This window comes from Protomyctophum parallelum (assembly GCF_964188405.1).
Source record: "Protomyctophum parallelum genome assembly, chromosome: 3".
Classification (NCBI taxonomy): Eukaryota; Metazoa; Chordata; class Actinopteri; order Myctophiformes; family Myctophidae; genus Protomyctophum; species Protomyctophum parallelum.
The window spans coordinates 58,528,953-58,555,871 of record NC_139698.1 but is presented as its reverse complement, the minus strand read 5'-3'; the positions used below and the strand labels follow the sequence as shown (position 1 = coordinate 58,555,871).

At 41.9% G+C, this 26,919-nt stretch overlaps 1 protein-coding gene across 1 annotated transcript; it reads left to right on the top strand.

Annotated features, from left to right (window-relative positions):
• Window positions 1–26,524, top strand: LOC310856773 (differentially expressed in FDCP 6 homolog; the record flags this gene model as incomplete). The annotated part of the gene is made up of 12 exons (XM_083762248.1): window positions 1–185; window positions 3,931–4,071; window positions 4,610–4,795; window positions 6,101–6,328; window positions 6,526–6,672; window positions 13,280–13,388; window positions 14,334–14,632; window positions 15,786–15,952; window positions 18,338–18,536; window positions 19,069–19,159; window positions 19,838–20,028; window positions 25,286–26,524. Exons 1-12 carry the CDS (start codon window positions 90–92, stop codon window positions 26,522–26,524), a joined length of 3,093 nt encoding a protein of 1,030 aa, XP_083618374.1. The 5' UTR covers window positions 1–89.
• Between the last annotated feature and the right edge of the window lie 395 nt (window positions 26,525–26,919).

Sequence of the window (26,919 nt, the reverse complement as noted above, 5' to 3'; positions counted from 1 at the left end):
AGGGCCACGTATCAAGACCAGAAAGGAGAAAGAACTGTGAAAGGAAGAAGAAGAAGAAGAAAAGAACAGAAAGTGAAATTGCAGCAGACATGGACCTGCGTGCAGAATTACTCAAGTCAATTTGGTATGGTTTCACAGCCTTGGATCTAGAGAAGAGTGGCAAGGTATCAAAGGCTCAGCTCAAGGTGAGTGGAAGAATATTCTAACTGGATGAGATTTGATAATGCTTTCAGGATCAATGACTTGGATGTCTTTTCTTCAACCAGAAATCCTTATTTCCGTTCTCACGAGCATAGTCCTCAAGCCTAGGACGAGTGACGTAAAATGAAGCAAATGTGTTACAGAAGATTAGTTATTATAATAGGAAAAGTTATTAAATTAGTTTATTTTAAAAAATGTTAAAAAATGTGTTCTTTAACAATAGGTGAGGTGATGGACATAGGCCTATAATATAACTTATATAGCCTAACTGACATTTCCTGTGTGAAGAAATCTTTTGTAACCAATGTTCCTTCACAAAGAATTAGCTGATAGTGTATTTCCTATGCTCTCAATACTGAAAGGCACACAATATGCATCTCTGTCTTGAGAACTATGAGCGGGAGAGTAGCAGTTTGTTCTCAGCCTGTATATGAATGGCAGCCCTCATCTCTAAGTTGTGCCTTGACTGGGCCCATGATATAACAATGTGCAGTGCAATTGGTACTCTGGCACTGGATGGGACCTGACCAGAGAACTGACCATTGAATAGCGTATGCTCATCGATACACTACGTCACAAATATCAAAAGAACATTGTAAGCAAAACTAAACAAAAAACAGACCACACCAAGTAGAAGCATCTTGTTAATTGTTATCTCTGTAGGCTACGGTCCCCACCAGCAGTGCCTCTCAATGAAGCCACTGTGTTGATCACTTGATTTCATCATTATGTCATTTCATTGGACCAGACTCCATGCCAGCCACCCACAGGATCCAGCCATGTGCTCCTGGCTCACAACAGAACCTTGTTATGACCAGGCGTATTCCTGTTAGAGTTCTCATTTTCTGCCCGAACCCGACCCGGCCCGGCCCGACATTTTAGGGCCGGGCCGGGCCCAAAAAATATGCTAATTAGTCGGGCCAGGGCCGGGCCTCGGGCTCTGTGATTTTCCGTGATTTTTAATTTTTCTTCTTTTTTCAAAAATGTTATTATAATAAAAATAGCAATTCTGTTATTTGTGTAATGTGTAGGCTATATAGCCTACAAGTAGGCTATGTATTTATTATGAAGAGGGCTGCGCTATGGCGATTCACTTGTGACAGGAGGAAGACGGAGGAGTGGAGGCGGGGGGGCTTGGAATGGATTACTGACTGCGCGCAGGGCAGGCAGAGAGAAGTGAACGGTGGGGTGGTTGTTTAATGTTTATACCGCTGGCTGGCCTCTGTTTTGCGGCGCACCAAATGAGCTTCAGTTCATAATGCTAAATGTTTTATAAATCAATCGGATTATCACACGATAGACTGCAACATGACAAAAACAGTTGCACTGAGCCATCTCGTTAAACCCAGCTGGCTACGATGAATAACCTAATCATTAGGCCTAATCAACGTCATATAGTCACCAACCGATCCATATCATTCTGTAGTGTATGATCTGACCACGCAATGTTACAGTCCACTGCAGGCTACAGGCTATTTGATTTACAAAATGATTAGTATTATAACCGCCGTCCCTCTGTGCGGCGGCGCTCCTCGTTATATGTACCCGATTTAAAATAACAGATCTCTAAGCTGTCGAGACACGCCATGAGCGGGTGCATGGATGGTTTATAAACTTTGTAGGCTATGTTTGTTCTTTTGGACACCGAACGGGGACGATACTTGGGGTCTTGGACATAGCTTCACTTCAGAGGAAACGGGGAGCTACTCACCAGTCACCACCACTGGAAATGGAATCCATTAGAATGATATGGAAATGGTACATTAACAGTGAGCTACATAAATCCTTTATTTCGGCGATAAGTCCATTGAACTCCGTTCTCACTCTCACACAGACACACACTGAAAGAAAAAAAAGAACGCCACTTTATTGCATGCTGCTGCGCTGGCCATGCATTAAAGTGGCGTTCTTTTTTTTCTTTGTCGGGCTTTATAGGGCTTCGGGCCTACCATTATGGTATTTTTTAGGGCTGGGCCGGGCTTCGGGCTGACCCAGTTAGGGCCGGGCCGGGCTTCAAATTTCGGGCCCGATGAGAACTCTAATTCCTGTAGGTGAAGGCAGGCTGTTGTTGTGTACTGGCTGACCCAGTGTCAGTGTTCTTATACACTCAGGGTTCGATTTGCTGGGGGTGGGGGTGTCATGTATTTCATTTTGGGAGAATATATATTTGATAAAAATCACTATTAAAGCGAACACGTATGTTAACCACATTAACCCTGGTGTAAACCTATATGTTAGGTATATTTTCAAATATGTTCAAACTCTTTAAATGAAAAGAAATAGCTAAAATAGTTATTTTCTCCATTTGTTGTATAAGAAAGTATATAGGGCTTACCGGTAATAGTTTTCAATTCAAACCCTGCTTAATGAGAGGCAGGTTTGATGCAAATGCTTTGAGAGAGACAGGATGTGGTATTTCAAAACACAGAGGATGTTTGTCTGATAAAATACATCAGATATGTCAAAATTATGGCTTTCAATTTCAGAAATTGGTCACAGTGCAAACAGATATGCTTTATAGTAAAGCAATACATGAAAGTCTTGGAGCTACGAGCAGGCGTTATAGTGCATTGACCATTTGATTTACTGAGTTGTTGTTTTTTATATTTACCTCAATTAAAAAAAAATCTTTTATTAATTCACTGTTTCTGTCAAATATTGTGACAGATTATTTTGGGCAAGTACAGTACCTGGCTTGTTTGCATATCTTTGACATGATTTCTCCACATGAAATGGCTGTCATGATCATGACATTTCACTAGACAATTAATTGTCCTACAAATAATTGTGATTAATGATTTAATTGTATTGGAACATATAAACACGTAAACATTACATTTCTGTTTGGCTTTCAGACTTTGTAAACACAAATTCCACAGGGAAGATACAGTATGACAAATAATTTGAATATACAAAGAACGAAGTAACTGAAAATGACTAGTACAGTACCAATAATCAAAATAAATAATGTACTATGACTAAAATAGGCCGTATTTATTTATACATTCAACATTACTCGTAGATCAGCTTTTGCTGCTATTTTTTTTTATGTTTGAAAATGTATAAACATTTTTCAACACAGAAACAATTCTGACCATTATGCACATTATGCTAAATGAATTGTGATAATTTACAATTTAGGTATTTAGCAGATGCTCTTAATCCAGAGTGATTTACAGTAAGCAAGGACAATACATGGTAATACATCAAATACATAGAAAATAGTCATCAGGAATCATAAGCAAGCTAACAAACTGACATCCGTCTAACAATAGAATATCTGTACAATGAATTTAAGCTATACACTATATAGTATACACTATAGGAGGTGCGTATGAAGCCTGTCTTGGACGGGGTATCTGGACGTAAAAACAAGTGCTACCGTTGGATGGGGTCTACAGAAAATGCTATCTAAATTACATAAGTTTAGCCTTTGCATACACCTGTAAGGTCGTTGAGGCTAGTGCAAGTGCTATGGCAGTGCAATGATAATCACATAATTTTATAATGAATGCCAGTATATCAATGAATGAAATCTTAAGGGTGAAAATGTTTAATCCCAGTTGTTTTATCTCCTTTTTCTAAGAAATTAGAAATTATACAGCTATTATCTGCATAGTATTAAGAAAAATAGGATATATGACATCAGACAGATGTATCAGTTCAAGTGTATTTATCATTTTTCAGGTTTTCCTGATAACCTTCGTTGCTCACTTTATTGTATTCCAGGTGTTTTCTCATAACCTGTGCACAGTCCTGTCTATTCCACATGACCCAGTGGCTTTAGAGGAGCACTTCAGGGATGATGACGACGGACCAGTGTCCAGCCAGGGCTATATGCCTTACCTCAATAAATATATCCTGGACAAGGTGCTACAAACAAACACATCTATCCATGTTGTATTATGTATCACATTATAAAATCTATTTTTCAACCAGTGTTTCATGACCCAAATCTCAGAATTCTCAGAAATAAATTGATACTCTGTGTACTGCTGTGTATTTTTAAGTAAACACAAAAAATATTTTCCAGTACATTATTTCTCGTACACAAATCCAGTATTTTCTTTCTCTTTTAATTATCTTCTCTTATCCTCCTTTCAATACAGTAGGAATTGACTGAAAACTATTTTTTATCAATTGTCTTACAAAGATCCTGTATTTTCTTCTCTTTTTTACACACCCTCTGCTGTTTGCATTGTGATCCAAATTCCAAATTTAATTGTCACAAGTTTGAATTGATTTTAATCGATTTACGATGTATCGTTACATGCCTAGTTATCATACATCATGACAGGGGTCATGGACAGAGATGAATATTTGGTTAATTTGGGTCCAAATTTGTATGTCTATTATGAATGGGAACTTCTCTCTGTACCTGACATAGTGTTATGCATTATGTCCCAAGGTTGAAGAAGGCTGTTTTAAGAAGGAAGATGTTGATGAGCTCTGTTGGACTCTTACGGCAAAGAAAAACTACAGACCTGACAGGAGCAGCGATACTCTGCTGCCAGAAAAGGATGCTTTTCGTCTTTGGTGTCTCTTCAACTTCCTGTCTGAGGATAAATACCCTTTAGTGATGGTTCCTGATGAGGTTGGTTCACCTCACCCACCAACCATATTTCACAACAAAGTGTATTATACCTTTCTCTAAAGTGACTAAACTGTTAAATAGTTTAAAAAGCAGGTGGCTTGCGCACATCCAGTTCCTGGCTGGTGCTGGACTAAAGGTAGATACATGAAAGAAGACAGAAAGAAGTCCGCACACAGGCTCTGCTCCAGTGGTGTTTTGTTTTATTTAAAACACCATTAGTTTAGACACACAACGTTTCAGCCGTGAACGGCCATTAGTCTAAACTAATGGTGTTTTAAAACAAAACAAAACACCACTGGAGCAGAGCCTGTGTGCAGACTTCTTTCTTCTTTCATTAAACTATGAAATAATCAGGAATCTATAGCCTGCCCTGAAGCATATAATGTCCACATTTCTAAACCACAGTTTATTTCCTTCACTGAACACCCTGTTCTTGCAACAGAAGTGTGGGCTTGTTGCTGTCTTGCAGTTTGCGTTTTAGTTTCCTGTAGTTTGACTTTCATAACAGCTACAGCCATAGTGCAAACCGTATACCTAACCTTTAATGGGTGGAGTTGCTTGTATCTGGAAGGCAGTTATAGCAAATAAGAATGGAATCTGAAGGATTTGACTAATACATTTTGATCACAAGACTCCAGAGTTTTGTACAAAATCTGTAGGAGTAGCAAAAAAGTGTGTTTTAAGATGTGTTATGATCAAAAGAATCCAGGAAAAATATTTGGATTGTAGACAGGAGCAGCAGTAGCAAAAGTGGGTTTTGAAGAAAACTTAAAATTATGGGGAGTTGTATCTGATGTATCATGAAAGATCCAAAGAATCCAGGGAAGTTTGTTTGTTTTGTTATAGCGCTACACTTGGGCTGATTTGACTGGGGTGGAGGAGCTTCCTTGACACACACACACACACACACACACACACACACACACACACACACACACACACACACACACACACACACACACACACACACACACACACACACACACACACACACACACACACACAGTGTCCATCCAACAACGGATGGAAGGACAGGAGCGAAAACAAAGTATGGTCACAATGCCTTACAACACGATGCATTGTGAGCTTGTAGATCAAGTATTTTCGGGAAAGATTTAGTGTAGAGGCACATACTAGATGACCTAGTATAGAGTCCCGGAGGACATTGGTCAACTTGGTTGGTTCAAATGGATAATATTGACGATTGTCTACCAAGTGATCAAATCAAATGCAAACTGTGTTGTGCACGTTCACCTTATCTGTATGCATGAGCTCAAGGCTTTGTTGTTTTCCCTGTGTTTTAAGGTGGAGTACCTATTGAAGAAGATATGCATGGCTATGAGCACTGAGCTCAACTGTGGTGAATTAGAAGAATTCCTTTCCCAAGATGCAATGCAACAGAACAACTTCATCGTTTGGGCTTTTCTGGAGATGATGAACTCAGGGAGGATAACCAGAGGAATGGATAAAAGCATAATCAGTATGGCTATAGAAGAAGTGTACAGGGAAATACTTGGCGATATCCTCAAGGAGGTAACAAACCTATCTGCCATTAGTGTTTGGACTGGCATTGCCAGACTGATCATGTGGGATCACGACTTTTAACGTTTGTGATGATCAGTCTGGCAATGGCAGCCTATTTAGAGTTGCCTGTTTGGGTCTCTATAAAGCATGTTTCTTTGTCAGTAATCAGTATACTGTATGTTGGGTTGGGAATGGAATGCATCCAGGGCTATTTGTGGAAAAAGGGTCAGTTGAGAAGAAACTGGAAGGAACGCTGGTTTACCCTACGACCCAGTAACTTGGCCTACTACACTTGCGAGGCTCGTAAAGACTGCCAGGGCAACATAGCTCTAGATGCCGACTGCTGTGTGGAGGTAAGCAGCCCAGAGAAGCAATTTCACATTAAGTAGACAAGTAGAGGACATTTTGGGGAAATGATACTGGTTAAAAATATTACTTCAAGTAGCATATTGTCAGAACTCATAATCACTGTATTGCCAGTATCAGTATGTGACATAGATAGGACAATAACAGCTAGGACAATGTCACTTCACTAGACAAACAATGTGCTAATGACTCCAAAGCTCTTGCTGTTCTCTTTCAACGTATATAGAAAGACAATTGTATCAATTTCGATATGTCTACTTAGTATAGTACCAGTATATTTACTGTTTTAAGCAAAAAATATGTTCTCTATGTCAAACAAATGTCAGAAAAGCATGTCTTACCACAACACATGGAGCCAACAGTATATGATTCAAGTTCATCAGGGCCACTTTTCTAATTCAGTGGTTCTCAAATATTTTCATGTCAAGGAACCCCGAATTGATACATACGGTACTGTACCTGGCACAAGTGTTTTATTATTTAAAGATGGAGTGCCACAATTTTTGTATTTTTCCAGTTTTTCATGTGTCTATGAGGTGACAGTACTTAATTAGACAGACTGGAGTTGTTTTTATGTGCAATTGTGTATTGACTTTGTATTTAGGGTTTCTTCCTGGAGGCTGAACCCTTGACAGTCAAACGGGCCAATGAAGTAAACAGTAATATAGTGACACCACACTATCAGCCCCTCCCCTAACCCCTCCCCCTTTATCATACAACTACAGCTGTGGGTGCAGCTTCAGTTCAGGTGGATCACCATTCACCACCCATCACCACCCACCAGGCAACCAGGCATACTTAAAGGGGGGATGTCACGGCCCTCGGGAGCTAATAATGCTATTAAAATTAGCGTCTTGGATTATGACATCAGGTCGGGATCGCACAATTTGACCAATGAAATTGATCTTGTATCTGGGCTAAGGGCAGAGCGCCTCTGGGCTCTGCGAGTTAGCAGTCCTGGTGGCTATCAACTCATGCTAGTGGTTTTGGTGTCAGACTTAGCTTCATAATGGTTCATAATGGTTGAAAAAAAAAAAAAAAAAAAGTCGAAAATATTCGTTACAATGACATTGAGTTGACGTGTAAGTTTCAGGGTATACTATTACATAGTCGCAATTCCGCGTGACGCGTTCCATGCCCCCGGGCCCATCCGCTCTGTAACGCCGCTAACATACCGTCAACCACGGCCAGATTCAGCGGGCCATCCAGTCCTCTGTACCCGACGTCATGGTGCTTCTACCCGGGGCACTGCATGCAGCCTAGCCGGCTCAAGTAACCTGTTACCTGACCGCTCTCTCTCTCTCTCTCTCTCTCTCTCACACACACACACACACACTGACACACACACACACACACACACACACACAGTCACACGCACACACACACACACACACACACACACACACACACACACACACACACACACACACACACACACACACACACAGTCACACGCACACACACACACACACACACACACACACACACACACACACACACACACACACACTCACGTCTCACACACTGCGTCTTGCATCAGCCTTCAGCGCGCATATGGACTGCCTTACGCACCGCCAGTCTCTCCCTCCGTATCTCTCTCTCTCTCTCTCTCTCTCTCTCTAATACTAATAATAAAACGCATCACAGCGCGACAACATATATCGGTATATCACAGTATCAGTATATATCACTGTTAACAACTTATCATATGTTGCATCAACTGCAGCGAGCAAAGGCTCTGCTCTGCTGCATCCAATAATAAATATATCAACTAGTCCAGTGCGGACTGGTCATTTCATTTGTATTGGTGCCGAGTGCAAAGCACAAGTTGCACAACCGATTGTTTTAATTCAAAGTGGTATATATTCTGTGAAATGTGTATCGTCATTCCGTGTATACAAGCTCCAAGTGTTGTGTCCACAACTCACATGCAGCGCGTTGAGCTTGCAGATCGTCGGTGCCCCACTCGCCATGAATCCAAGCAGAGGTCTTCACAAGTATAGGTAAAACACTGCCAGTCTGCAGCACAATGGCCCGTTGTGCAAAGTGTTGAGATTTTACTTGTGCGATATTCAGATAGTCTACAACCGATTGTTATAATTCAAAGTGTTATATATTCCGTGAAGTTTATATTTTCATTTGGTGTACAAGTCATGTTTTTAATATGCCTTTATCAAATGATAGAGAGATAAGCCATGCAGCCCATTGACTGCATGTCACTCTGCCTACATGCTGACAATGTGCGCACGTTGTATTAGCCTACATTATAACGTGACATTTATTATACAGCTCGAAAATATAGCCTCTCTGCAAGCTCACAACTGGTTGTGGACACTTCTATAGGTCTGACTCTGCTATTAATTTCTGTACCAAGTCGCCAGAGCAATGGTAAAGTGTCTATCATTTTTTAATTATATGGAGAGAAAAGTCGAGAGTCGGGATCTGGAGATTGCTGACAGACAATGAAAGAAACATATACTTCCACTCACAATTTAGGTGGCTTTAGGTGGTACTTATTCCTTCATTAAAAAATATGATTGGCACCTCATAAGTGTAAATATAAAATCCAATATAATATAGCCTACAATTGAAACCTGCTACTGCAGTGATTTTATCCTGTGTTCAATGCGTTGCTGCGTTTGTGTGTGGACATATATCTCTGTCGTATGGCCAGGGATTTTTTCTAAAACGGAGGACGAAAATATCCGTTTTGCAAAAGATCCATGCACGTATAGCCTGGGCCTCAGAAGGCATGTGATGTCTTCGTCTAATGAAACGATCATCTCATTAATCATTGACATAGCGTTGTTTAGGCTATAATGATCAACTTGTATGGGTGATCATTTTATGTATATCAAATATTATATTAACTCAAGGTAATTAATGCTACAGCTCTGAATATAAATGTCGGAACTGGTGTAAAATGGAGAATACGTCTGTTGCAGTGTTGCGCACTGAAAACCAGAACAGGTACGCTCGCCCCTTTTCCAACTCACCCCCACGAAAAGTGAAGAGCGGTCGCCCTGGGATTTCGAAAAGTGAAGGCTTGCCCCAAAGCCATGAATAGCTCGCTCCCAAAGTGTGGTTATCTCGCCCCACAGCGTGGATATCTCGCCCCAAAGCACGAATATCTCGCCCCATGTTTATTTCATGTTTATTTTACCTTATTTCTCATATTAGAACCTTTAGAATCAATGTTGTTTGTCAAAGGAGAACATTTAGAACCAGTTTGTTGTTGGTGGTCAAATGAAAATGATGCATGGTACCCAGGGGGCAAACCACCCTTTTTTTAGGAAACCTGCATTTGCCATGACCTCAAAGGTTGTCCACCAGAAATAATATCTAAATTGTCAAAATTAATAATATCGAAATTGTGCTTTACCATGATTTCTACCATGAGTGTTGACTGTTTTGGCAAACACAAGCAATATTAATCCATTGGCTAATGTATGGCCCAGAAGGGACATATATCCTTGAGCTTGCATATTGTCAATATGGCTGCAAAAGAAAAGAGACAATGTCTCTTTTCTTTTTCACGTTTCACGTTTCGGGTAGGCACCATCTTGTAAATATGCACAATAAGGGTCCAGACACACCCAATAATAAAAAATAGGTATTCCATTGAGTCTCTCATGGTCAGAAACCATGAAATAGACACCAAGTTTGCATTTCTAGCTCATCTGGTTCAGAAGTTACTGCCAAACCTATATTTTCTGATTTCCAGCAAAAGAAATTGACCGGGTTGTCCATATAGGTTGTGATCCTATGAGATATTATTTCTGGTGGACAACCTTTGAGGTCATGGCAAATGCAGGTTTCCTAAAAAAAGGGTGGTTTGCCCCCTGGGTACCATGCATCATTTTCATTTGACCACCAACAACAAACTGGTTCTAAATGTTCTCCTTTGACAAACAACATTGATTCTAAAGGTTCTAATATGAGAAATAAGGTAAAATAAACATGAAATAAACATGGGGCGAGATATTCGTGCTTTGGGGCGAGATATCCACGCTGTGGGGCGAGATAACCACACTTTGGGAGCGAGCTATTCATGGCTTTGGGGCAAGCCTTCACTTTTCGAAATCCCAGGGCGACCGCTCTTCACTTTTCGTGGGGGTGAGTTGGAAAAGGGGCGAGCGTACCTGTTCTGGTTTTCAGTGCGCAACACTGCAACAGACGTATTCTCCATTTTACACCAGTTCCGACATTTATATTCAGAGCTGTAGCATTAATTACCTTGAGTTAATATAATATTTGATATACATAAAATGATCACCCATACAAGTTGATCATTATAGCCTAAACAACGCTATGTCAATGATTAATGAGATGATCGTTTCATTAGACGAAGACATCACATGCCTTCTGAGGCCCAGGCTATACGTGCATGGATCTTTTGCAAAACGGATATTTTCGTCCTCCGTTTTAGAAAAAATCCCTGGCCATACGACAGAGATATATGTCCACACACAAACGCAGCAACGCATTGAACACAGGATAAAATCACTGCAGTAGCAGGTTTCAATTGTAGGCTATATTATATTGGATTTTATATTTACACTTATGAGGTGCCAATCATATTTTTTAATGAAGGAATAAGTACCACCTAAAGCCACCTAAATTGTGAGTGGAAGTATATGTTTCTTTCATTGTCTGTCAGCAATCTCCAGATCCCGACTCTCGACTTTTCTCTCCATATAATTAAAAAATGATAGACACTTTACCATTGCTCTGGCGACTTGGTACAGAAATTAATAGCAGAGTCAGACCTATAGAAGTGTCCACAACCAGTTGTGAGCTTGCAGAGAGGCTATATTTTCGAGCTGTATAATAAATGTCACGTTATAATGTAGGCTAATACAACGTGCGCACATTGTCAGCATGTAGGCAGAGTGACATGCAGTCAATGGGCTGCATGGCTTATCTCTCTATCATTTGATAAAGGCATATTAAAAACATGACTTGTACACCAAATGAAAATATAAACTTCACGGAATATATAACACTTTGAATTATAACAATCGGTTGTAGACTATCTGAATATCGCACAAGTAAAATCTCAACACTTTGCACAACGGGCCATTGTGCTGCAGACTGGCAGTGTTTTACCTATACTTGTGAAGACCTCTGCTTGGATTCATGGCGAGTGGGGCACCGACGATCTGCAAGCTCAACGCGCTGCATGTGAGTTGTGGACACAACACTTGGAGCTTGTATACACGGAATGACGATACACATTTCACAGAATATATACCACTTTGAATTAAAACAATCGGTTGTGCAACTTGTGCTTTGCACTCGGCACCAATACAAATGAAATGACCAGTCCGCACTGGACTAGTTGATATATTTATTATTGGATGCAGCAGAGCAGAGCCTTTGCTCGCTGCAGTTGATGCAACATATGATAAGTTGTTAACAGTGATATATACTGATACTGTGATATACCGATATATGTTGTCGCGCTGTGATGCGTTTTATTATTAGTATTAGAGAGAGAGAGAGAGATACGGAGGGAGAGACTGGCGGTGCGTAAGGCAGTCCATATGCGCGCTGAAGGCTGATGCAAGACGCAGTGTGTGAGACGTGAGTGTGTGTGTGTGTGTGTGTGTGTGTTGTCGCTGCTCCCTGGTGATCGCTGATCAGATAGGCTATACAACACTATACAGCAACTGGCCTAATCATTAGAGAGACAGAGTGTGTGTGTGTGTGTGTGTGTGTGTGAGTGAGAGAGAGAGAGAGAGAGAGAGAGAGAGAGAGAGAGTCGAGAGAGGGAGAGAGGGAGAGAGGGCTCAGGTTAGCCCGGCGCTGTAGCGCTAGACAGGCAGTGGTACTGGTAGTGGTAACCTCATGTGAAGCTCCAGGGCTCCAGCACGGAGCCCTGTTCAGCACTTAGCCGTGTTTGAGGCCATGTCAGCGGGGGGAGACGGGGAGAGCATGGAACTCGTCACGCGAAAAAAAGAAAAGGCAACAGTTTACCGTAAAACTTACACGTCAACTCAATGTCATTGTAACGAAGATTTCCGACCGATTTTTTTTTTTTTTTATGATAATTTCACCTAGTATGACGCAGAAAGTTACCTCAAAACAGGTAGCCTTTAGTGCGCTAGCCACTCAGCTTGACTATATGCTAGGTCACGTCAGAGCCTGAGATATAGTCACGTGTCGTTTAAAATCGTTTTCATTCAGACCACGTGATGTTCCTTATCAGCAACGTTAATCTCGGGCCGTGACATCCCCCCTTTAATGAACTGGTGGGCGTGTCGTGTCCACATAAAAGCATGATTTTAACAAATACTGTACACTTTTTGGAAAAAGTTCTTCCCCCTTATATTGTAATAATACCTGTTTTAGGGTGGGAAAAAATGGTGGCACTCCATCTTTAAAAAATAAAATATCAATCAGCATTCAGCTCACAACGCCTTGCATTGTGAAGCGTTATGTCACCTGTTCCTTATTTTTGGAACACCACCAAGGGGTTCCCAGACCCCACATTGAGAACCATTGTCCTAAATGAACTCGACTCAGTCAATCCTATGATATTATTGTTGGTTGATGGTCTATTTTAAAATTAAAGTATGTGTGTGTGGACAGATTGTGTCAGACCGAGATGGGAAGAGGTGCATGCTCTGCCTGAAAACCTTCTCTAAGACCTATGAGATGAGTGCCTCAGACAACAAACAGAGACAGGAATGGACTACAGGTCAGAAGGGTCACTTGATGCTTAGTCCTTCATGTTCATGTTGATTATTTACATTTCACAAATCTGTCATATTCTCTCATCAAAAAATATGTATGTATGTATAAGTGCTCACAGCAGTGGTTTTCAAAGTTGTTGTGCCTAAGGCACACCAATGGGCAATTAAAACATAGGCCCAAAATAGGGAAGTCAGGTTGATTTCCTCATCCACACATAATGTACATTCCCCATTCATTGTCAATGGGAATTTAATGTTTGTGTAAAACAAAAATCTACACTAATAGCTGAATATAGGAAGGGCTAGCGCCCCTCAAAAAATAAATACACCTTCAATATTTGTATTTCTTTTATAAATAGATCATCTTTCATTCAATAGAGACCACTCCCGTCGCAAGTTCATGATGTCATATGCCTATGTGTGGTCCAGCCCTATGGAATGTATGGAATACATTATGCTAATAAAGAACTACTCAATACATAAGGTTAATATCAAAGCAATATTTTTTGTAAATATAAATATAAATAACCTACATTCCATAGGGCTGGACCACACATGGACAAATTACATCATCAACTTGCGGCGGGAGTTATCTCTATTGAGTGAAAGTTTATCTATTTATAAAACAAATAAAATAGTTAAGGTGTTTTTATTTTTTAAATTTTAGTTTTAGACGGCAATTATAATGCATATATTTGTCTTATTAGCCAGGGGTCCTTTTAACAATAATTCATAACTTATAGTTGTATTTATTGCTATAATAATGTTTGGTCGTTAATCCCAAGGCACACACAGCCCAACGTTTGGTAACCACTGGCTAATGCATAATTTAATCTCTGTCTGGTTGTGCTGAAAATGGCAGATCCAAAGCTCAGTGTCAAGCTTGCGTATCTGCAATCTTTGGCTATTTCCGTTGTACAATGGAGCATTTCTCTCTCCTGTGTGCCCAGCCATTCAAATGGCCATCAGGTTGCACGTAGAGGGCAAGACCTCCCTTCACAAAGACCTGAAGCTGAAGCGGCGCGAGCAGCGCGAGCAACAAGAAAAGAGGCGCCAGGCCAAGGAGGAGGAGTTGCAGAGGCTACGAGCCTTGCAAGAGGAGCGGGAGCGTAAGCTGGCAGAGCTGGAGCTCCTCAAAGAGGCGCAGAGGCAGGCTCAGGTTCTCCTGGAGCAAGACGAGCATAGGAGGCGTCAGCAGCACGAGGAGCTCCATCAGGCCCTGGAGGTGCAGCTTCGTGAGGCTGAGCAGGTGAGGAGGGTAATGGAATGGGAGGGGAGTCTAACCGCCTGACAAAAACCAGACTCACTCAAATTGTTGTGCTCTGAATCAATTAATTATTCAAATAAATAAAAAATAGAGCTGCAAGCAGCTATAAGATGGGGTCAAGCCCAAAAAGAAAAAAGCTATGCAATATACACAATGAGACTGCTGTCCGGTTTTTTGGTTACGCTGATTGGCTGAAGGTGTTGTCTGTCAACGCTGTAGTCCCGTAACCAGAGTCAGACTGTGTTTTCTTTGACGTGGCCAAAGAAAGGCAGAAAAGTGGATCGAGCAAATCATAACAATTTACTCATTGGGAGATCTAAAGGTCAGAGATTATTCAAATATTTTTATTTAAGTTTTCAAAGGACAAACAACAGATACATAACAAAACAAATACAGAATAGATACAAAACAACAAAAAACAGTACTCAACATGTATATAGAGTATAGAATTATGAAATTCAAAGGTCAGAGCTATTTTGACAAATGAGTGTGAGCTTCAGTTCCTGAGGGATTCTCACTGCCCTCTACCATATTGCCGAATGTCGTGAAGAACGATACCACAGAACTGCCAAAACTGCTAAAATGGCGAAATCTTCACTGAAACAATAAGGGGTCTACGCCCTTTGGGCTTTACCCCTAGCTAACAGTATACAAATACAAATAAAGTTTATTATTATTATTAACAAGTCACACAAAATAAACTACTATGGATGTGCATGTGCCAATTTGAGATTTGTAGACTTTAACCTCCATCTGGGTTTGTCAAGGAAATGCACAGGAAAGGGGGTGGGGGATATTCATTTGAGGGTGTTAAAAAAAGTCATCCTTGATGGCATATTCGAGATTCAAGATTTTAATTTGTTACATCTCATACTGTATATAAAAGTACAAGAGTAAAAGTATTTGGTTTCAGTTTCACAATATTATAGCAATATAGACAACAATAACTAAATAAGGGCAAAAAATATAGACTCCCTAGGAGTAATTTCTTTAGGTTTCTACAGGTTAGGAACTACATCCGTAACTTTTCTTTATTCAAGTTTATTGCTGTCTGATAGTGTGAGAATAAGTGAAAACCATAATTGCAATTTGCTGTAGAACTGAGGTAGTCTTCATGTTAATTTCCTTTCCTCAGGCACGGACCAGCATGCAGGCAGAGATGCTACTGAAAGAGGAGGAAGCAGAAAAACAGAGGAAGAGGATCCAGGAACTGGAGGAGATGCAGAAGCGTCTAGAGGAGGCTCTACAGCAGCAGATCAAAGCCAGGCGGGATGAAGAGGCCTCCCGTTACACTCAGGCTGGGTATGGTGTTAACTGTATGTTGCAACTGTTAACCACACACAACAACCATGTGACTGCTCTCGGAAAACTAGATGAAGAGAATACTGTAACTTTCAGCAAACTCTTTTTTCTCTCTCTTTTTTTGTGGTTAACTTCTCTACCTTCTGACGTCATGTGGGTCTATGGGATTTTCCATTATTATGTCATCTGATGCCTTAAGACCGGCCATGAATTTCCTAACAGCGGCGGAAAGGTTTACTCAGTAGCATGAAGATACCAAGGAGTTGTCAGTGATGTCACTGACTGTGGTTTCTAAACAGCTTTGAGTCCTTGCTATTTCTGTGTTGCATAGCATTACAGTGACATCACTTTCGAATCCTTGGTATTTTTACCAAGGATTCGACCCCCCCTCACCCCCATACATGCCGATCCGCAAACATTTTATGAACTGTGTAAACACAAACATTGAAGACAAAATCCCTTGGCTGGGTTTCCCAAAGAAATGTTGTGTTGCACGTAGCTTGAACACACCCCTCTAGGCCGCAAACAGAAGCCTGTGTGCATGGCAGCCAATCACACTGTCGTTTTTTGGGAAACATTGTCAAACACAACAACATAGAAATAGACAACCTAGACTAGAGCATAGCCATACCTGTCCTCATTGCGCACGTAAGGCCTCCTGCAGGAATCCATTTAGAAGCAAACCTGTTTCCCTTTAAGAGTGAAGAGAGCCTATAGACCGATTCACAGAGGGGTGCCCTGGGCGCGGCCATTACTGAGGTGTAATCCATGGAGCAGGTGCTCCGTAGGCCAGGTGTAGCTAATCAGTGCTGCTGCACTCAATGGTACACCTCAGTAATGGCCGCACCCAGGAAACCCTCTGTGAATCGGTCTATACTGTCAGCTGTCCAGCAGTCCAAATATTATTAAATTAAATTTCAGAGGCGAAGTGATATCGGCAAGGTAAATGTAGGCCTATATGAAAACACTACTGTCCCATTGTGCAAGTGAATTAAATTGAATAACATTTGATTGTGGGTTAATAAATATTGGCCTAGACAAGGAGGTTAAATGGGAGGCTAAAGTTACCAGTACAAGCCATTCTTTCATTGACCGGTCAGGCCGGTATGGTAGGCCTCAGGCTTACCAATATACAGTAGGCCTCAGGCCTACCAATATAGGCCTCAGGCCTACCATACCAGGCCTCAGGCCTACGATTGTGTGGCACATCTATGCACGGAATATCTATGTTCACAGTGAAAGGGGGTGTTGTTGAAAAGTACCACACGCATACTCACTATTTATATTTCCTTTGGGAAACCCAGCCCTTGGCTGTTGTTATTGTATGATAATAAGAGGATTGGTTGATTTTGGCTTTTGTGAGGACACAATTTGTGATTGGCCGGACTGAGATGATGTATGATGATAAGAGCCCCTCTCACTTCACACGGGTGTGATTTCTTGAGTGGCGCAACCATAGGGTGCAGCACTCCAATGCCCAGCAATGTGTGTCCCTTTGTATACGTGCATGTATGCGTGTATATATGTATGTCTGTTTAGAGGACCAACAGGTGACAAAGTGGCGCTGTTGAGCTTCACACTGTGCACAGGTGCATGATGGGAAGCTGAGTTTTTAGCAGCCATGTGGCGCTGTTGAGCTTCACACTGTGCACGTCTGCATGATGGGAAGCTGAGTTTTTAGCAGCCATTACGTGATTTCGGGTGTGACAGTAAAGTACAGTACAGTAGAGGGACCCCCTGGGGACCCCCACACGGTAACTCTGTCATTTCGCAAATGTTTTGGACGTGGGGCGGCTCGCCAGAAACGGGCCTGCCCCCTGGGCTCTGTAGGTCTGGAACCCCACATGGAGTTGCACCACTCACTTCACACAGGTGTGATTTCATTTTAATGAGTGCTCTGGGGGAGCAGTTAACGGTTACCGGTAATAAGTGTCTTGGGTTGGCAACGTTGTGACATTCTGATTACCAGACGACCTCTCCACTAAAGCTATGGCCACCCTGTGGTCTGTTTTGGCTTGTATAAGACAGAATTGATTGAAGCATCTGTGAAGCCAATAATCTGCTGGTGAAAGCGGGTCATATTACACTATGTTCCTGAGGAAGTAAACCTGCCAACAGAGGAAGTTGTCAAGTGCTGTAATCACATCTGTTTGTCTGCACTCTGTCTTAGCTTCAGATGAAATGTTCAAGCACAATCTACAAGTATTTAAGCATCACTCACAGAAACATTTGTATTCCTTTGATCATCTTAAACAACTACACAGTGAAATCAGTGCAAATGTAACTTGTAAACCATTACAGGCCCATTTTTACACCCTGAGTTAGGTTTTGCTGTGTGTGGAGTCACATTAATCATGAAACAGGCATGTGCCTTGTTGCATCCAGGTTGCTGGCTGAGGAGGAAGAGAAGATGAAGGCCCTCATGGCGCTCCAGGAGGAGCAGGAGGAGTACATCCTGAAAACCCAGAGGGAGAAACAAGAGCTGAAGCAGGAGATGGAGATCAAGTCTCGGTCTCTGGTTGAGGCCCAAATGCAGTTGGAGGAAGTCCGTGCCAACCGACACAGAGTTGAGCAGGACGTGGTGGTAAAGTCTCATTTAGACTTTGTTGCACAACCATGTCGCTTGGTAAACTTATGCATTAAAAAAATTCACTATTGCAGATGTAAAAAAGTAAGCTGTAAGAAATTAAAAAAAAATAAACGACATCCAAAAAAAGCATGGATAGTCACATAAAAAGCTTTGAGGTGTTGGTGGTTGAGAAGCATCTTTAAAAGCAAACATTCCTAAAAAGATAATATTAAAATAATTCCCACAGGATACTTCTGGAATCAAAGTAACAACACAAGCATGGCATACTTATTACACTGCAAGCTCGTGGTCATGGCGAATGTTCTGAGGTTGTTTTTTTTTTCTTGTAGTATAGTACTTTTATTTTATTTATCCAAGTGTTATTAGTGACTAGAGTGGCAGTGAAGAGTGGGTGCATCATTCTGCACAGAGACAAACATGGGAACATACTTCATAAAGAAATGTTTTCCGAAATTTGGGAGTTGAAGTTTGAAGATGATTTTTCACACTTGTTGGGTTCATAGGAGTCTCTATTGTTGTTTGACAGACTGCCCAGAGGAAGCTTCGTCAAGCCAGTACCAATGTCAAACACTGGAATGTACAGATGGTCAGACTAATGCGACCGATTGGACCAGGGGGTATGTGACACATTTGCAAATAAAGTTTCACACTAATCTGTTTTTTACGGTTCCATTGTATGGTAGCATTTCATACTTAAGAATTGTGTGATAGATTAAAACATGACGACAACAACACAGCAATATACACATAAGTTGCTGTATTGTGCTGTATGTAATCTTAAATAATGAGCGTTTTAGTTTTATGACACAATAGTGTTGTTACTGTTGTATTTGCTTTATCTCAAATTTAGCCACATTTCCTCATGTTGTGTAAGTACATTTACTTTTACGTTTGTGCAAAATACCTCATCTCTGGGGTTATATAGGTCAGTGAATAATTATAACACTTGTACTTTTGGCACTTGTGGTTTACTTGGCACTTACTGTAACTGTGTATCATGTTGAAAGATGTACCTCTTTTTTCTTGTGGTAAAATATTGCAGTGTTGCCAAATTCCAATGCGTTAACCACTTAAGCACTATTCTTACACAAATACATACAAAAATAACCGATCTACAAGCTCACAATGCACCTATTTATATATATACAATATAAAAAATATATACACTTTTTTTCAGTGCCTTCTAGCCTATCTCTACAACTCCTCAAATATAGACTTAATATCTGATGGTATCTGCCAATCTTATAATGAATGCTTTCATTTTCTTCACACAGTAACTTGTTCAATGTTTATAGAAAAAAGACCATCTCTAGGAAGCTCTTGCACCGTCCAGCTCCCCACACAGAGAGACCCTGGACTACTTCGGATCCAAATGCAATCTGAGAGAGATGAGGAGAGCAAGGAGAATGTAAAAAACAATGCTGGTTGTGAGGAAGAGAAACGCCTCTCTAAACCCAATGTCACAACCACAGCCCAGATTCATACGGTACGTGAACTACAGCCCTGAAAGCGACAGGTGTACCATCATAATGTGTCATACAACTCCATGTTAAATGCCAGAATGAGTCAGCAATGTTTTCATCACAAACACAATTTCTTAACTCGCTCTCATAACCACGTTTTTTATCGTACCAATACCACGATCGCACACGGCGTACCTCAATGTCTCGGGTCACTCACGGCGAGAACAAAAATCGCATTTGACGTTTACTTTTTGCGATAGAGCAATTTGTTCGGACATACGTTCTCTCACTGAGTCAGTGTGGTTTTAACTTTCAATAGTGTTTGCATTCGCATAGACTAGCCCTAGCCCAGGTGAAATTGATACTTTGTTAATGATTCAAGGTCAAGTTGACCACCTCTCAAACACGTGCACACACGAACGCACATGCACGCACATGCACACATGTGCACGCACACACACACATTGAAAGTCAATGGAGAAAATCGGGGAAACACGTAACTCTGTCATTTCTTGACCGTTTCAAAAGCAGGGCGGCTCGCCGGAACCGGGCCGCCCCCCTGAACGAAACCAAATGGACCCTTACAGCTCAGACATCTTAGCATTAGCATGTTAGCATGATAGCATTAGCATGTTAGCATGTTAGCATTAGCATGTTAGCATGATAGCATTAGCATGTTAGCATGTTAGCATTAGCATGTTACTATTAGCATATTAGCATTAGCATGTTAGCATTAGCATGTTAGCATGATAGCATTAGTATGTTAGCATTATCATGTTAGCATGTTAGCATGATAGCATTAGCATGTTAGCATGTTAGCATGTTAGCATTAGCATGTTAACATGTTAGCATGTTAGCATGATAGCATTAGCATGTTAGCATTAGCATGTTAGCATGATAGCATTAGCATGATAGCATTAGCATGATAGCATTAGCATGTTAGCATTAGCATGTTAGCATGTTAGCATGATAGCATGTTAGCATTAGCATGTTACTATTAGCATGTTAGCATTAGCATGTTAGCATTAGCATGTTAGCATTAGCATGTTAGCATATTAGCATTAAGATGTTAGCACTAACATGTTAGCATTAGCATGTTAGCATGATAGCATTAGCATGTTAGCATTATCATGTTAGCATGTTAGCATGATAGCATTAGCATGTTAGCATGTTAGCATTAGCATGTTAACAAGTTAGCATTAGCATGTTAGCATTAGCATGTTAGCATGTTAGCATTAGCATGTTAGCATTAGCATGTTAGTATGTTAGCATGATAGCATTATAGCATGATAGCATTAGCATGTTAGCATGTTAGCATTAGAATGTTAGGATGATAGCATTAGCATGTTAGCATGATAGCATTAGCATGTTAGCATTAGCATGTTTGCTTGATAGCATTAGCATGTTAGCATTAGCATGTTAGCATTCACATGTTAGCATGTTAGCATTAGCATGTTAGCATGATAGCGTTAGCATGTTAGCATTAGCATGTTAGCTTTAGCATGTTAGCATTAGCATGTTAGCATGTTAGCATGATAGCATTAGCATGTTAGCATTAGCATGTTACTATTAGCATATTAGCATTAGCATGTTAGCATTAGCATGTTAGCATGATAGCATTAGCATGTTAGCATTAGCATGTTAACATGTTAGCATGTTAGCATTAGAATGTTGGTGGCAACGTAATGCGCAATGCACTAAGACAAAATACCTCATTGAAAGTCAATGGGGAGACCTGGCTCACATGTAACCAAATGGACCCTTCTGAGAGGCTAAATGTCATCAAATGGTGGTCCGTGGCTCAAATGCTGCACAGACTTGGCGAGCTTCAGGCACCCAGTAAAATTTCTTGAAATTTTGTTTCTAGTAATTCTGGGTGCCTGCCATGCAATGGCAGAAACACAGGTTGAAATCCGCAACCAATACTTAATTATTATTATTCAGACACGAAACTTCGACGTCTACGGCCGGCCGCACGGTTTACCAAAGCCCCACAATATATACATCGAAACGTGCGGCTCGGCCGGGAATGGTGTGCTTGTGCTTTTCTTTCCGTTTCGGGTTACCGTGCCGACGTAATTCGCAATAAACGACGCGAAAAATGCCCCATGCAAAGTCAATGGGGAAACGCGGGTAAAAACAGAAAACGACACGTTACTTTGGAGCCACATTGCTCTGCCATACTGTTATGTAGAAACACGATTTAAACCTCAAACAGCACACGAGGCCATCGACTTTGTTGTGGTTCAGACGGAATTCGAATACGTTGCACGGTTTGCCCGCTACCGCAGTTCAAAGTGTGTGTGGTCTGAGCAAAAATCTCGACTTGCAGTGTCGCACGCCCAGAGAGAGAGCGGGTCAGAGGGACAAGACATTGTGAAGACTGTAGCGAAATTCTCCGAACAAATCGTCCTCACGGCCAAAATATTAACTTTACACGCATGGGTTTCGGTAATTTTGTAGCCACACTCGTCCTCTTTCACCCAATGTCACAACCACAGCCCAGATTCATACGGTACGTGAACTACAGCCCTGAAAGCGACAGGTGTACCATCATAATGTGTCATACAACTCCATGTTAAATGCCAGAATGAGTCAGCAATTTTTTCATCACAAACACAATTTCTTAACTCGCTCTCATAACCACGTTTTTTATCGTACCAATACCACGATCGCACACGGCGTACCTCAATGTCTCGGGTCACTCACGGCGAAAACAAAAATCGCATTTGACGTTTACTTTTTGCAATTTGTTCGGACATACGTTCTCTCACTGAATCAGTGTGGTTTTAACTTTCAATAGTGTTTGCATTCGCATAGACTAGCCCTAGCCAAGGTGAAATTGATACTGTTAATGATTCAAGGTCAAGTTGACCACCTCTCAAACACGCGCACACACGAACGCACATGCACGCACATGCACACATGTGCACGCACACACACACATTGAAAGTCAATGGAGAAAATCGGGGAAACACGTAACTCTGTCATTTCTCGACAGTTTCAGACGCGGGGTGGCTCGCCAGAACCGGGTTGCCCCCCTGAGCGCACACGCACGCGCACGCACACACACAAACCCTGTCTTCCTATTGGCTGGCCTTTACACAGCTCCAACTATTGCTTACAACATGCTACAGCCTCAAATTTTGGTACATGGACGTAGACCATCAAGAGGAACAAGCTGTAATGGCTTAATTGCTTAAGCTCCGCCCCTCTGTATTCCTATTGGCTGGCCTTTACACAGCTATAACTTTTGTTTGCAACATGCTACAGTCTTGAAACTTGCTCCATGCACTTAGACCAAGTTGACCACCACTCGCACACACACACATTGAAAGTCAATGGAGAAAATCGGGGAAACACGTAACTGTCATTTCTCGACCGTTTCAGAAGCAGGGCGGCTCGCCGGAACCGGGCCGCCCCCCTGAACGAAACCAAATGGACCCTTACAGCTCAGACATCTTAGCATTAGCATGTTAGCATGATATCATTAGCATGTTAGCATTAGCATGTTAGCATGTTAGCATTAGCATGTTAGCATGTTAGCATTAGCATGTTAGCATGATAGCATTAGCATGTTAGCATTAGCATGTTAGCATGATAGCATTAGCATGTTAGCGTTAGCATGATATCATGTTAGCATTAGCATGTTAGCATGTTAGCATTAGCATGTTAGCATGATAGCATTAGCATGATAGCATTAGCATGTTAGCGTTAGCATGATATCATGTTAGCATTAGCATGTTAGCATTAGCATGTTAGCATGATAGCATTAGCATGTTAGCATTAGCATGTTAGCATTAGCATTTTAGCATGATAGCATTAGCATGTTAGCATTAGCATGTTAGCATGATAGCATTAGCATGTTAGCGTTAGCATGATATCATGTTAGCATTAGCATGTTAGCATTAGCATGTTAGCATGATAGCATTAGCATGTTAGCATTAGCATGTTAGCATTAGCATGTTAGCATTAGCATGTTAGCATGATAGCATTAGCATGATAGCATTAGCATGTTAGCATTAGCATGTTAGCATTAGAATGTTGGTGGCAACGTAATGCGCAATAAATAAATTGAAAGTCAATGGGGAGACCTGGCTCACATGTAACCATATGGACCCTTCTGAGAGGCTAAATGTCATCAAATGGTGGTCCGTGGCTCAAATGCTGCACAGTCTTGGCGAGCTTCAGGCACCCAGTAAAATTTCTTGAAATTTTGTTTCTAGTAATTATTATTATTATTAGTAGTAGTAGTAGTAGTATTAATAATAATAATGTTTCATTCCTCCTGTGTCCACTAGGGCATTCCATTCATAACGAACATACCAGGCGGTTTTCCTGTGAGGACGATTTGTTCGGAGAATTCCGCTACAGTCTTCACATTGGCTTGTCCCTCTGACCCGCTCTCTCTCTGGCCGTGCGACACTGAGTCGAGATTTTTGCTCAGACCACACACACTTTGAACTGCGATAGCGGGCAAACCGTGCAACGTATTCGAATTCCGTCTGAACCACAAAAAAGTCGATGGCCTCGTGTGCTGTTTGAGGTTTAAATCGTGTTTCTACGTAACAGTATGCCAGAGCAATGTGGCTCCAAAGTAACGTGTCGTTTTCTATTTTTACCTGCGTTTCCCCATTGACTTTGCATGGGGCATTTTTCGCGTTGTTTATTGCGAATTACGTCGGCACGGTAACCCGAAACGGAAAGAAAAGCACAAGCACACCATTCCCGGCAAACGAAACTTTTCCCGGATTTATAACTTATTACAAATGTGTGAAACTGCGTGCTGTCTTTTAATTATCTTTGCAGCTCTAAACTTTCACAAGCCTCTCCGACGCGGAGCTAACATAGCTCTGAGACAGAATTACCCGACAACTAGGCCGCTATTAGGCTACATGTTGAAGTGATTTTGTAACGTCACCAATTATCCTTCATTAGTTTAGGCTTCAATGCCGAGGTGCAGACAGACAGACAGACAGACGGAGATGGGCCTGTTCTCTGCTGCCTGAGTCACAGAACCCAAGGCTCTGCACGGCCCGACCAATCAGCATACATTTTAGGCCCTGCCCGAAAACGTCGGGTCGGGTCGGGTCGGGTTCGGGCAGAAATTGACAACTCTACTGGCAACGCATGTTATAACATCGGCCAAAGAGTCAGGACTCAGCCAGCAGTCAGTTAGAAAGGATGTTACATCTGTATGAGCTGACGCTGTGGAAAAGTCTTGGGTTCATCTTTGTCTAATTACTGATTTTATTTTCCCTTTCTCTATATTCTCTGTAGGGTACTATGCCTTTGCATGGCGAGATGGAAGAATGTCCTGTTACAGAGTCACTGTCCTCTGTGGAAGTTCATGCTGTTGTCACACTACTACTGGACAATACACAGACATTTACACCCGACCTCGTTCTTGTGGAAAACAAGGAACACTACAGGTTCCACTGCACCCACGCAGGACTGTTCCAATGCAGTGTGACCGGCCTGGGGCTTAAGATGGAGACGGAGGGAGAGGTGACTTACAGGACAGTCCCGTGGCGCCGGGGCCTTCTGTCCCAGCTGAGCAAGAGGCCCGCAGGACCACTGTTTGACATCAAAGCTTCTCAGGGGTCCGTGTGTCAGTTGCAATTCCCACACTGTGAGATCCTCTCCACGGGTGGAGGCGAGTCCTTGTCTGTTGTCCATGTGGGGGATGATGACGGCTTTGAGCTGATCAAACCCCGTGTGATCACAGAAACTCATGTTATCATAGATGTGACTGGGTTGTCTTTATTTGGTATCATCATGGAGATGCTGTATGGGCCCAGTCCTATCCAGGCACTGGTGTCACTGTTTTATACACCACCAATGGAGGATGATGATGACCCCATGTCAACCCTGAATGTACTGCTGCTACCCAGCAATGTGGTACTGAGTGACGTGAAGAAGGAAAGGAAGGAGATGCACGGAGAAGAGATTTACATCGAAAAGCCTCCCTGCGTACTAATCCCAAAGAAGAAATATACCCTCTCCACCTCGCATCGGGATGATGCCGTCGTAATTGAACCACACAGAGCAGGCTTTGAAGTTGACGAATCGTGCTATCACAATTACATCTCAACGTTTCAAGTTACTTTAGAGAAAAGGATGAAGATGTTCAAGCTGCTTCTAAGAGACTGCGACACCTCTGTCTGTGCGTGGGAAAGCTGCGTGAACTTCTCAGCTCCCGCTGTGAGAAGACAACAGAGCCGACACGTTCAGCGCACACCGAGTCTTGCGGCAGAAGACAGACTGTTTTCCGTGCGGGATAGCTTCATCGACAGCATTTCGGACGCCAGTCTCAACGTTCTCCTGGACAGACTCTATGCCAAGGAGGTGTTAACCGAAGCTGAGCGGGAGGCGGCCGCCGGGGAGCAGAGGAGAAATGTCAAGGCACGTATTGTCATCGACACAGTGAGGCACAAAGGACCTGATGTGAGTTCTACAATGATAGTGCTTCTCTGTGATCTGGACAAGTGCCTCTCTAAACATCTTGGGTTGATGTAGAACTAGACTGGTCCTTAACCCGGCCTAGAACACTGAACGCGGGTGAATTTCATCCGGACAATTATATTTTTGTCATTTTCTTAATGTTGCTGATGTCTGAGGTGGGTGGGTCTTTCAGTACCTAAGGCAATGGGGAAACGCGGGTAAAAACAGAAAACGACACGTTACTTTAGAGCCACATTACTCTGGCATACTGTTACGTAGAAACACGATTTAAACCTCAAACAGCACACGAGGCCATCGACTTTGTCGTGGTTCAGACGGAATTCGAATACGTTTCACGGTTTGCCCGCTATCGCAGTTCAAAGTGTGTTTGGTCTGAGCAAAAATCTCGATTTAGAGTGTCGCACGGCCAGAGAGAGAGCGGGTCAGAGGGACAAGCCAATGTGAAGACT